Genomic DNA, 12,573 nt, shown 5'->3' with positions numbered 1-12,573 from the left:
CAGCCCACACCTGACGACCTCCATCTAGATCAGGACAATAGCCCAACCTGTTCTTATGACAATACCGACATGTCAAACCTGCCTCTGTGGCCAGGAGGTGGGGAGGAGGCACAGGGTGGTCTACCCAGCTAGCAGGGGAGCACCTGGGGGTGGATGGATGGATGGACGGATCAAGCATCCCAATGCCACCCAGGCCTAGTGCCACCAGCACCTTCCCACTGCTTCCTACTCATAAGAAGCAGCTAGACACAGTGAAGGTCCAGTTTCTCAGAGAAGAGAAAGGCTGCAGGACTAAGATTAAAATTAGTTTTCAGAACAGGTGGGAACAAATCAAATCTCCAAGATAAAGCACACACCAGCAATAAACTAGTGCAAAAACTGTCTGCAGTCGGCATTAAGTTTCCTCCTAGCTGGGCAAGATGGAGCTTATAATTCTTCTGTCTGAAGTGACAGATGAAATAAATCATTAACTCTACAAATTCTTCAGTAACCTTTACATACATATCCTATGTTTGAGGCAGCCAATTGTTACGGCATAGCAAGTCCTTGCACGGTTCATATTGGCAAAGTCCTTAGCTTACAAAAATGCTCTTTAAAAGAAAGAAGCCAGATGGAGCATTTTGCCCCCCAGGACAACAATAATTTTTATGCACTTCCACCAAATACCTTAGGGTAAGCGTCAGCTACAAACAGAAATTCAAAGTACAGGAGACACATAATTCACAGGAACACACAGTCAAGGCTCTTTAATCAGAGATGGATGGAATTACAAATCCATACATTCCTCCAAGGCCAGCTCTCCCAACAATTACATTTTCTTCCAAGAGCATATTGGCAAATAACTATCTTGCCCCATGCCCTAGAACTGTTTTGCTCCAGGTTTTCCTGGCCTTTTACCCCCATATCTTGTGCCACCTTTCTGCATTGCACCAGTTCTGCAGGATTTAGTCCAACACACCTCTGATGTAAGTGCGCAGTAGATCTTAAGGCAGGGGTCTTGGATATATTTATTTACCATTCACTGCTCCAACTATTCATCACTAGGGCTTCATCAGGTACTTCAATGAACCTGCTAACAGTAGCCTACCAAATACTTTGGGAAAAATGTGACAAAACAGATGAAGGGCTTTCTAGCACAAAGATGACTATCATCACAAGCATGATGAAATGAGCTTGGAAGAAGCCTCCATGTCTCCCCTGCTTTTACAGGGCTGCATTCATTTGCAGGAAGGTGGGGGGGCAGGAAGGGCTAGAAAAGGAACAGCTGGACCCAGAGCACACAGGAGGAGGCTCTCAGTCTGCAATAGCCTGGACAGGAGTAGCTTACAGAGCCAAACAAAAATTCAGCCTACCCAGATGGATGCAAAGGGATGGGACGGCTAAACTAGCTGGTGCCAAATCCCACTCACACATGAATGAAAAGGAAAATAAAATGGACAGAGCAGTCCAGTTCCTGAGCAGTCAGGAATTTCTGATCTACACACCTCTGGGACACAGCATCTCCATCCCTCAGCCCTGCTCTCTGAGGCTTCACAAACATCTGCTGCACTGAGCTTCCCTGCCAGCAAACCCATCTTCCAAGGGTCTATATTTGCCTGTACATTACCGTAAAGCAATGAAGAAGAGTCTGGTTCACAGCACCCTCTGCATCATCCAACAATAGGCAGAAATTATTTGTTAAATTAATGGTTTTTCAGTATACAGGGCAGCATTTATCAGAGTTAGGTGCCTAAGTGGAGACTGCAAGACCTTTGTCTTGGCATCTGAAAGGGATAACTTGATTTTCAGAAGTGCTCAGCATCGCTGATGAGAATTACAGATGCTGGCTTGTGCATGGGAACAGCTGAACCTAACATCTACTTAGGTTGTCAGAGCACTATAAAGATGTGTAAAGGTAAAGCAGTTCAGAGCCTCCAGATCCAGGCTTAAGGATAAATTTATCATATTTCATCCAAACAAGAGATATTAAAAAGAGAAAGAAAGAGGGGGAGAGAATGAGGATGCTATGAGGTCAGAGCTGACTTTTAAGACTATTGCTTTACTGTTGTCCTTCCTTAGAGACAGAAAAAAAACAGAAAAAAAATCCCAGAAAACAGAAAATCGAGAGAGAACATGTGCTCTCCTTTTCTTCTTTCAATCTGCCACTCACCCAAAACTTGCAGAAGTCATCATGCCTTGAACCCGAGAGCTCAGAGAAAGGCTGGAGAAATGTTCAGGGTGCTTTCCAAGCTGCATTAGCAAAAGATTAAATACAAGCAAGATTGGAAAGGATATAAAACTCCTGCTTAAGCCTTCTCCTTCAGCTCAAGGGCAAAGAAATCTGCATCCGGGTCAGCTCATTTCATAATTGCTTCCCTCAGAGGGCTTTAGCTACCACCTTTGATGCATCTGGTGTTTGTCACTGCCGGAGACAGTGACGCTTGCTCAGAGCATCAATCCCCTTAAATCAGGCCAGCTGTACATACATTTCTCATGAGCCACACACACACTGTTCTTTAGTCCAATTATACTCTGGGCAGAGTGGCAGTGAGTTCCTGCCCACTCGTTCACCACTCTTGCAGTGCCTTCTGCCTGTTTGAACATGTTTGATCAAGCCTACTTCTCTGGGTCATGGTTCTTGGTCAGGAGGTGAGGAGGCTGCATTTGCCTCTCAGGTGAATTTTGTATAACATTCATCAGACTGCATTAGCTTGGACATGGCAGTCCTCACCCCTCAGAGCTCCTGCCAACACACTGGACCAGTTTCTGTTGAGCTCGCACAAGGCATTGGCATGGGTCAACAGAGGTCCCACATCACTGGGCTTTTGTCCCTTGCTGAGGGAGCAGAGATTGTTTAGGATGTGCCCACAGCTCTCCTGGTGGCTTCAAGTTAGCACGGGAAGCAAAGCTGCTGAATCCCTGTCTCAGCACTGAACTGAACAGCAGTAGGATGCTAAGACCTCAGGGATGCTGCTCCTCCAGCAGGAGCTGCTAAGGACAGGTAAGTCAGCCCGGCATGAAGCATGCATACTGCCTCTGCTCCGCTCTGCTCTCTGAATGTGCAAACTGGAGCAGAGAGTCAGCAGCTGCAAGGAGAAACCATTGCCACACTTCAGCCCTGAGAGGCGGCTTTAGGCAGGCCTCTGATGAGAGTTGGCTGCAGCCTTTCCTGAAGCACAGTGTCTCGCTCTGGATGAATTTGATTTCAACTCCAGTCATAAGGTCCCCTCAAACTGCCCTCCCAAAATCCCAGTGATTTTTAGATAGGCATGGTAAGTCATCCAAGCCTGAAGAAAACGCTTCTCCTTTCTCCATGGAAGGAAAGCACCAAAGCATCCTCTTTTGAATTTAACTGAGGTTCTGGTTGGAGCCTATTTTGGGACATACTGTTTCCTTCATTGAGGAATATCAAAGTCTTGTTCTCTCACCACCATTTGCAGCTGAGCGAACAGGAGAGCTGGGCTCCCTCCCTGTGGGTCTCAGTGGAAGGAGATGACACTGTCCACAGCTGCTGAGACAAGGACTGGGTCAGTCTGAGCACAAACAGCCGGTGTGAACCCATGCCTCCTGAGGCATTCACACTTGAGGTCCCGTGTTTTCTTTGAAAACGTCTAATACAGAGGAAGCGTTCGAAAGAGCAGATAATTAACTGGCAAATGTCAGTCTGTAGTTTCTCAGACCCCCTGAGAGGACAGATGCTGTTAGACAGACTGACTCCTCGCACGAGACCTGGGAAAATGGTGCTTGGGAAAAAGCAGAATGGGATGGGTGCCCAAGCTTGAGCCTTCAGGGAGCAAGAGTCAGCCAAAATGCTGGACAGCAGGAGACCAGTCATGCTAAAGGAAAACATCAGCAGGAAGGGGTTTAAGGACCTTTCATGAAGGGCTGTGAGCCAGGACAGAGAGGTCAAAGCATCCTCAGGGGGACCCCTGGAAGCTATCTTAATAGAACCCAGCCACTCTACCCGCAGAAAGAAATGTTACTCCAATTCTCCTAGGCTTACTGGAAAACCTGGAGGGAACTGGCTAGTTGGGGTGGGGGTCTCTCCAGAGCTAAGCCATACCGTGAGGCAGCCTCAGGAGAGCCCCAGTTCTGCACACTCTTGCACGTGCACAGCTCCTTTTCCCAGAGCTGACTGCCTTCCCCCTTGGCCGCACAGCGGATGGGTGCCAGCTCCCTGACAGCGGGTGACAGCCTCTGCACTGGTGGCACAGTGTTTTCTGGTGGTTTCACGGAGGCTACTGGGGAGATGCCGCAGCGGCCGCAACAGAGCCGTCAGCATGACCACAAGGAAGCAGGAAAAAGCCTCTGCAGGATGCCTGTAAAAGGACAGCCAGCTATGGAGGACTTCACAGCCACACCTGGACCACTTCTAATCCCAGGCTGCGCTTGTTCTATTCTCATTGCTTCACCAACATCTCTAGCAGCAAAAAATGCCAAATGCCTTGCAGCAGCCTATCATATACCCTGATGCAGTCAGTTTATGCTCTCAGGAGGAGTTTAAACATCTATCTTCATCTTGTCTTCCGCACCCCAGGAGTTTCTCCAAAGACTGACAGAAATACAGTAACTGGTAATGGAGCCAGCTTAAAAAAAAAATAATAAAAGAAAGGCAGGAATGATGGATATAAGTTTTCCACAGATTTACAACCTTGTCCAGGAAGTTCCCAGCAGAGCAAAAGGACCATGTGAATCAAGCGTCAATGCCATGGTCAAGTTTTTACAGAATCACGAATTCAGAGTTCTGCCTCTGCTATCACAGACGGACAGCCCCCGCAACAGCCTGGCACAACTAGTGGTCAGCCCTTATTTTCAAGCACTGTTGTCACTCCTGTGTGGGCGTGAGCTTAGCAAGCCTCACTGCTTTCAACAGGTTGTACTAATTGTTCTGAAAAGACTATTTCTGTTGAGCCTTTCTTAAGTCACCTTCCTAAGTAACAGGATGAAATGCAGAAAGCAGGAGCTAAACTTGCTAACTGGTGAAAGCTAGTGCACTGACAGCACAAGAGAGAGCAGAGAGAGTGCTGGTGCTCATAAAAAGACTGCTAGCAAGGCTTGTAGTTTTTACCTCCATGTGACCTCATACAGCACCTTTGTCTTTTCCTCACACACACACCCCCACATGCTAATATAGGTGTTTGCAATTCTTAAATTAAAGCATTAGTAAAATATAGTAAGACTCAAAAGAACAGGAGTATTGCCTGGTTGAATCTCAGCTGGAGCTGCCAGAAGTTAACACTAGTAAAGGTTTTGGAAGAGAACAAATCTCAGCTCAGGTTTTAAACTAATTCCTATCAGGAGTTGCAGGGAGATGTGTAGAGAGCCAGAAGGTGGGGGAGGAAAGAAAGGGCTTGCACGAGGGCATTGCCTATAGCCATTGTCCAGCAGAGAAGTTTGCATTATAGAAAGGGGTAACCCAAGTCAGCTAGGACTTCTCAGCTGAAGGAAAGAGGCAGCGGAGAGACACGTGGCAGAGATGCATGCAGTCATAAGGAGTCTGAAAAAGGCAAAAAGCAATCCATGATTCACCACCTCTTTTAACACAGCAGCCAGAGGACATCAAAAGAAGGTATTAAGAGTCAGCATCACACCAAACAGGAGATGGTTCCTCACACAGTTTGTAGTCAAAGCCACAGACCTCCCTGCAAAGCAATGTCATGGAAACCAAAATCCTATGGGAGCTGAAAAGGAGGGTGAACAAGCTCCAGGGATACAAATCCACAACACACATAGAAATCGCATCCTTCTCATGAAGCTCCAAGCTGAACTCTTCCCAGGCATCTGCTGACATCCACAACCACCTATGTACTCCTGGGCTAAAGTGACCTTGGGTCCAAACCAGTGCAGCCAGCCACTCTTACCTGCTCACCGGGCTTTGGCATGGCCCTGGACCGGCCAGACCGCAGGCTCGGTACCGTCCAGCCAGCTCCAATCTTCAGTCCTCACCACAATGCACCCCACACCTTCACACCAGGGATTCACCAAAAGGCACCGGGGCACTGCAGGTTTCCTGTGCAGCTCCCAGCGCCGCTCCTAGCGCCGTGGGATGTGTTCACCGGGAGCAGCCTCCCAGGAAGCAGTCAGGCTGGAGAGAGCACAACTGAAAGGGCACAGATACCATCGGAGCTGCTCTCCCCGCTCAAAGGCTGACTTCACAAAAGTTCAGTGTCTGATGAGAGGCTCAATTCAGAAATGAAGCATAAGAGTTGCTGCTTAGAAAAAGGCATGGGAACGGTGACAAAAAAGGGATGCCTTAGCAGCAGTATCAAGTACTTGCAGGTAAAATTTGTTTTCAGTCTGGTCATCTTGTTTTACACCTGCACTTGAGTTTTTCTCCCCTTAAAGAAACATTTGCTTCGTTGTTTGGTTGAAGTTGTTAGGAAGCAGTCAGCTGTTATATTGAATTAAGTGCTTTTTATTATGCAAAGGCTGACACTGTCTGAGCTGTAACTGCGTGAATGTGAACAGCATATTAATTCAAAGTCTGTATGATTACACTTTACCATTAAAGGTCACTCAGCATTTTGTATTTGCCAAGTCAGTGATTTCTGATGTGTGCTGTATGGACCTCTGGATATCTATGCATTATTTCTAAGGTATGTGCAAGAATCAAAGCAAGCCCATCGAGAGGTAGGCTTCAGCTCACTGTATGAACCACCACGGTCTTAAATATAAAACATTAAGGATAGCAAAAAAGACCCAAAACTTTTAATAAAGCCCAAGTGCAAGTATTTTTCCTCAGTTGTGACAAACAGCATTGGGATGGGGGCCTGATTTAAGAAAAATTGCACAAAGACAGCATCTTTTATTCAGAGAATTCAGTGGTGCACGTGCTAGACATTTTGCATTTACTTTTTTCTTCAGTCTGTTCCGAGTATATTTAGCAAACTGACAGACTGCTTCTTTTCAGCAGGTAGTACACTTCCATCATCTTTAGGTATCTCAGACAGTGGAACAATGTTTAGGCAGGCTACAGGTCCGCCCCACATGGATTTCAACTCCATGGAAGCTAAAATTTGGATATTCCTAAGTGCCTCATGAGCCTAGCAAAAATTACCTCTGTATCTTTAAGCAACTAAATTGTTTCCAAAACCCAAGCCAACACCTGCTGAGCCTTGAGAACTTGCAAGGCACATCCTTTCCCATGTTCTGTACATTCTCTATGTCCAGCTAAATAAGGGCTGTTTTTACGGATGGAAGTAAAGAAGGACGGGATATCAGGAGAGCTTATCTTCCTTTTTCAAAGCAATATTACAAACATGGTTTAAGATAGTATCCCAAAGTGATTAAAATACTCTTTGCACCCCAATTTCAGTGAACAGTAAAACAAACAAGAAAAAAATCCCACACCCAACCCCCAAACCACTCTAAACAAGAGCAACTGGAAGAATTTACATTTGCAAAGGTGTAAAAACCTGCATTTCCTCTGTGGCAAGGGCAAACTGTAGAGCTACAACACAGCAACATCGCATGCAAAAAGGGGTATATATGTCCCTCTAACTTAGACGTAGCTTATTGACCCTGCATGATTATTTCCTATCACATATTTAAATTAGTTTTACAGCCTTCACCTAAATTGTTCTCTCTGAATCTTAACAAGATTTAACAGAAGTTTTTCGGATCAGAAATTTGATGGAAGTTTGATCTGAGCCATCTTCTCCCTGGCACAATTGAGGCAGAAGCAAGAAGTCACACCAACAAATTTTATGTAAGCCTCCTGCTGTGCAAGTGCTGGGGGACTGAAAAGATGTTGTTGCAAGAGCAGCCTGTTCACTTGCTAAGAAAGTGCGAGTTCAGAAGTGCCAGCACCAGCATGCTCAGGCACCGGTGGCCCCATGAATGGCCAGGAGCCACCAAGGCAGCTTCAGCCATGGCATGAAGGCAGAAGACACCAAAGGTGATACATCCCCCCAAGGGCAGCACAATGTAGGCCAGCTGGCACTAGTGTCCCACTGGTGAAAAAGTTAATACTTCTTTCTTCCTCATTAGGCCACAGCGAGTCCACAGACAAGAAAGCTGATGAAAACTAGAAATTGCTGGTACTAGAATTTGTTTTCTTTTGAGAAAAAGGCTTTCCCAGTAAAGGTTCTTCCATTAACACTGAAATGCAGCCATGTGCCAGGCTTAAGTGCATCTTGCCATCATACTTGGCATTTGTTCAGCCTGGGAGATGCAGTTATTACCCCAATGACACTTCCTGTTTGAAAACTGTTGTAAAAATTAATGAGTACACTTTGGAGATAAGCCACCTCTTCCACTGTGCCACACGCCAAGAAGAGGAAGCAAGCCCCATTCATCGCTTCTGCAGAAAGGGAGGCTTGCACCGTGTAATCTGTGCCATTTGGGTCATCTTCTTACTGCTCCCAAACTACTGTATCACAGACTCAAGATGATGCCCTCTTATTCAGTCCTTTCACCAGGAGTCAAAAAAATTGCCGTGGCTGTGACATGAAGCCCTCGGCAAGCGTGACAGTGACCAGTGTGCTTCTGCCTTGGCAGCCCATCCTCACAAGCCAGCTCCAGCCTGGTCTCCTCAGGCTACCCCAGCAGTCACGGCACTGAAGGTCTTTTCGTACAGTTAGCAAAGCAAGACATGGCAAACGCCACGCACTTCCTGCAGCCAGAGCTGGTGGCCAAGGCACTCAGTGGAGGTGGAAGTGCAGAGGTCCCGCTCTGATGGACAGTTTGATCCCTGACAGCTTGATACGGTGCCCCGGCAGGTTTGTTTGCTTCCAGCATCCAGGAAGTACAGTCAATTCAGGAGCAATTCTGAACTGCTCTGACTCTGATTCAACCGGTAGCAACCTAGCCCGCACCCAGAGCTGCGGGTGCCCTCACCCCACCCTGCTTTTAAGCCCCATCCACAACCCACCTTACTCATCTCTGTAACGCAGAGAATAAATGCTCGGATGCATTACCACCCCAGGAGCCTGTGGTCTCTAACAGGCGCTGCCACAACAGCAAGAGGCATCTCAGAGCAAGGAGTGGCTGGGCTCAGAAAAAGCACTTGGAAACATACTGCAGAAGCGTACTTCAAACAGTGCCATTCCTGAGAGGAACAGCACGCTCAGAGCAGCACTGAAGTGTCGGGCAGACACTTAGAGCTGGTCTCAAGTAGCTTTTTCATCCCATGGAAGCATCCAATTTCTACACCCCCCCAACTTCATCTCTGTGAAAACAGAAAAAAAGGAGTGGAAACAGCCTCTGTTACAATGGGTGCCAGAGGAGACGAATCCCTTCAGAAAGAGATTCAGATGCTTAAGACACAAATTGCTCAAGAGCTAAATTTGTCCATTGATGGCCCCACTTCTCCACATGGTGACGATCCAGAGGAGCTCTCTATCACACATACCCCCTCTCAGCCAAACTCCAAAAGGGAAGGACCCACACACAATCTTACAACCCACCAGGATGTGACAAACCCCCCAGGCCATGGAGCGGGTCTGGGTGGGAGAGCTAGACTGTGAAATTCCTGCTCTGCCAGAAGCCAGCTTTCCATCAGGAACCAGCTGCGAGGAAACATCCCTTCAAGGAGAATGGGTGGCACGCATCGCTGAGCCCAAGGACATCACTCCCACCTCTTCTGGCCGAGCCCATGAACCTTGCACCAACCAACTCTACCAGCTGCTGCACCCCAGGGATCCCCACTGCCCACGTCGCAGAGCTGACGTGGAGCGGGGTACTCTGGCTGGTAGCTGACTGCCCCAACCTTTCAGTCTTGGCAGCAGTTCACAGGTTTGCCCAGCCTCAGCTGGAGCACAGCAGCCTGGCAGATGGCTCTCTGGTACCCTGGGGACCCACCTAATCTTACTCTCCAGATGCTACCCCCTCCCTTGGGCTCTCTTCCCTAAGCCACTACATTGTGCTACCTCTAATTATCTTTAAACCAGCACCCAGCAGTACCCCAGGTTCTTGCTCTCTCTCAGGACCGTTGCAACTGAACAGAGGAACTCCAAAAAGAAACACATGCAACGCCTCAGAAAAAATCACCAGGTCTGCCAGCCCACCTCTCCATGGAGCAGGGATCGTTTCAAGCAAGCAATTCTGCTGCATGCGCAAGGACAGTTTATCAGCCATGGCCAAAGCGTCCTTCCTCTGCGCTGACAGCCATGTGCAGGGTGTCACTTCTGCTGCCTCGACCACCAGCCCCGACGCTGAAGGTCCCAGCACTTGCCTTAGAGCACACCCATGGAGACAACCACTCAACTGCAGAGATGCTCTGTGGCACTGGTCCACAGTACTCCCGCAGACAGACTGCCTCTTCATCCCACAGGAATCAAACCCCAAACCATCTCTTTAAATCAAAGCTGCAAAACCAAATGCCAAACTTTCCTGGTAAGATGGGCAAGAATAGAAAGGACTGTCGGGGTTGGGGTGGGGGAGGGGGAATACTCTGAATGACATCCAGGTCTTTCAGCTATGCAGCTTGACAACAGTGAAGAAATTCACTGAATTGCTGAAAAAAACCACCACTAGTGTATGCATTAGGATCTTCACTGCTCTTTCCCTTCTCAATTTGATGGCACAGAAATAGCAATAGTAAATCAGATAATCTGCTCAAGCACCAGTAGCACAAGAGGACCCCTTTAACACAGGTAAGCTGTGCAAGAATTTTATGTATCAAGAAGACCTAATTTTTTTGTTGCATTGAGTTTTGAAGAGAGCAGCGCCTAAGTTTCTTGGAATTGTTTTTCACACCACCACTACCACAAAGGATTTTCTTATACTCTTTTCTGCAGTGAACCAAGGCTGTAATTGAAGGGGAGCATTTGCACAGGGACTCCCACATGGTTTAACCTCACCTCTTCTCCCACCAAAGGCACACCCCAAACCCAACATCTCTGTAGCCAAACTCTCACTCTGTGTAAATCAACAGAGCTAGGTCAGATTCATGGCTAGCATTAAACTGGTAACATCTGCTGAAAACACATCAGCTAAGGATATGACTGATGAAAAAGCATTTGGAGTAGAAAGAGGTTTCCTTCTACTAGCTAAACCAGAAAGGCTTGATGATTCTCAGCAGCCTATTACAATTGCTTCAAACACTGGGTGTGCAACCACCAGTTTCATTAGAAATATTGCATTTGACTTTCTCTCTGTTTTAATGGCCCCATGCACAGACAGAATTAAAGCCTGACTGAAGCTGCAAAAGCAGTAGTAATTGCAGTTGCGTATTACACACCCAAATTCCTTCAATAACGCAAAGAACTGCTCTGCCTGACAATGTACTAACTGGCACCCTGTGGGAGCCAGGTAATTGTTGTTTATGGCACGGAAATACTGTGTCTATACGGGAAGTTAGCATCTTCAGTGAGTTTGCATGAAGTTCAAGCTCATTACAACTATGTTTATGTTCCCACTGAGAAGCGTAGCTCCTGTCCTCGGTAGCGAGGATGAAGATAACATCACAATTGCACAGGAGTGTCCCTGCGTGCATTTAATGTTCTAAAACTTTACATCTTTGGTGAATTCATCTCAACCCCACTCCTCCCCAGAATCCACAATGCCACTACTCAGCCAAAGATGCTGGCTTTCTCACAACATCTCATTCAATTCGAGAATGTGATATAATTAAGAGAGCTTGTCACTGCAGCAACAGTGCTGATTGGTTACACAGACAAGTTATCTTAAGACAGAAGCAAAACCAACTGTACAGGATGCAGGTTGGGGGTCCCAGCTCTGGGGTGGAGGTCCCAGTGCAGCCTCCCTGGTGCGGTTGGTGACTCTGGGGATCTAGCAGTAATAAGTGCAGAAGTGGGCTCCGAGCTTTTTGCCTTAGGGTAGTGTGAAAAGAAGAAGAAAAAAAGGGAGGAGAAAAAAAAGAAAAGGAAAAGCAAATCAAAAAGGAAAAAGGAAAAAAGAAAAAGGAAGAAATAAAGGAAGAAAGGGGAAAAGCAAAAAGGAAAAGGGAAAAGCAAAAAGGAAAAGGGAAAAGCAAAAAGGAAATGAAAATAAGGAACAAGGGAAAAAAGGAAAAGGAAAAGGAAAAGGAAAAGGAAAGGAAAAGGAAAGGAAAAGGAAAGGAAAAGGAAAGGAAAAGGAAAGGAAAAGGAAAGGAAAAGGAAAGGAAAAGGAAAGGAAAAGGAAAGGAAAAGGAAAGGAAAAAGATAAAAAAGAAAAAGAAAAAAGGAACAAAAAAAAAAGGAAAAAGTAAACGAAAGGGAAAAAGTAAACGAAAGGGAAAAAGTAAACGAAAGGGAAAAAGTGCCCCGGCTGAGCGCACCCCCCGCACCCGCACGGGCACACGCCGCCCCTTACCGCACCACCGGCTCCTTCCATCTCCCATCGCCGGCCGCGGCGGATCGCAGCCGCCCTCCCGCGAGGCCGGGCCGAGCCGGGCCGGGCCGGGCCGGGCCGAGGCGCCCTGCCGGCCCGCAGCGCCGGCTGCGGAGCCGGGCAGCGCGGCGGCGGGCGGCCCCAGCACGGTGGGCGCGGCGGGCGCGGGCGCGGGAGCGGGCGCGGGCGCGGGCGCGGGCCGGGCGGCGGGGCCGGGCCCGGCGGGGCGGGGCTCGGTCCGGGGGGGCGGGGGGGCCGCCCCGGAGGGTTGGCGGCGCGGTGGAGGGGTGGGGAACGGAGTACACCACGTGCTCCTCA

At 47.9% G+C, this 12,573-nt stretch overlaps 1 protein-coding gene across 3 annotated transcripts in view; it reads right to left on the bottom strand.

The window, feature by feature from the left end:
- The window catches only part of PSD3 (pleckstrin and Sec7 domain containing 3), a 114,465-nt gene extending 102,143 nt beyond the window's left edge, over window positions 1-12,322 (bottom strand). For 2 of the 3 annotated variants that reach the window (XM_075020993.1, XM_075020994.1), the window contains exon 1: window positions 12,238-12,322. In XM_075020993.1, the coding sequence (XP_074877094.1) occupies window positions 12,238-12,258 (21 nt within the window). In that variant the 5' untranslated portion in view covers window positions 12,259-12,322. Of the gene's footprint in view, window positions 1-1,484; window positions 2,179-12,237 lie in introns of those variants that run through there. The other variant, XM_075020997.1, reaches the window with a different exon arrangement.
- Window positions 12,323-12,573: the final 251 nt, after the last annotated feature.

Source organism: Buteo buteo, chromosome Z, assembly GCF_964188355.1.
Source record: "Buteo buteo chromosome Z, bButBut1.hap1.1, whole genome shotgun sequence".
NCBI classification, from domain to species: Eukaryota; Metazoa; Chordata; class Aves; order Accipitriformes; family Accipitridae; genus Buteo; species Buteo buteo.
Note: the sequence above shows the minus strand (reverse complement) of the source record. Positions and strands in the feature narration are given on the sequence as shown.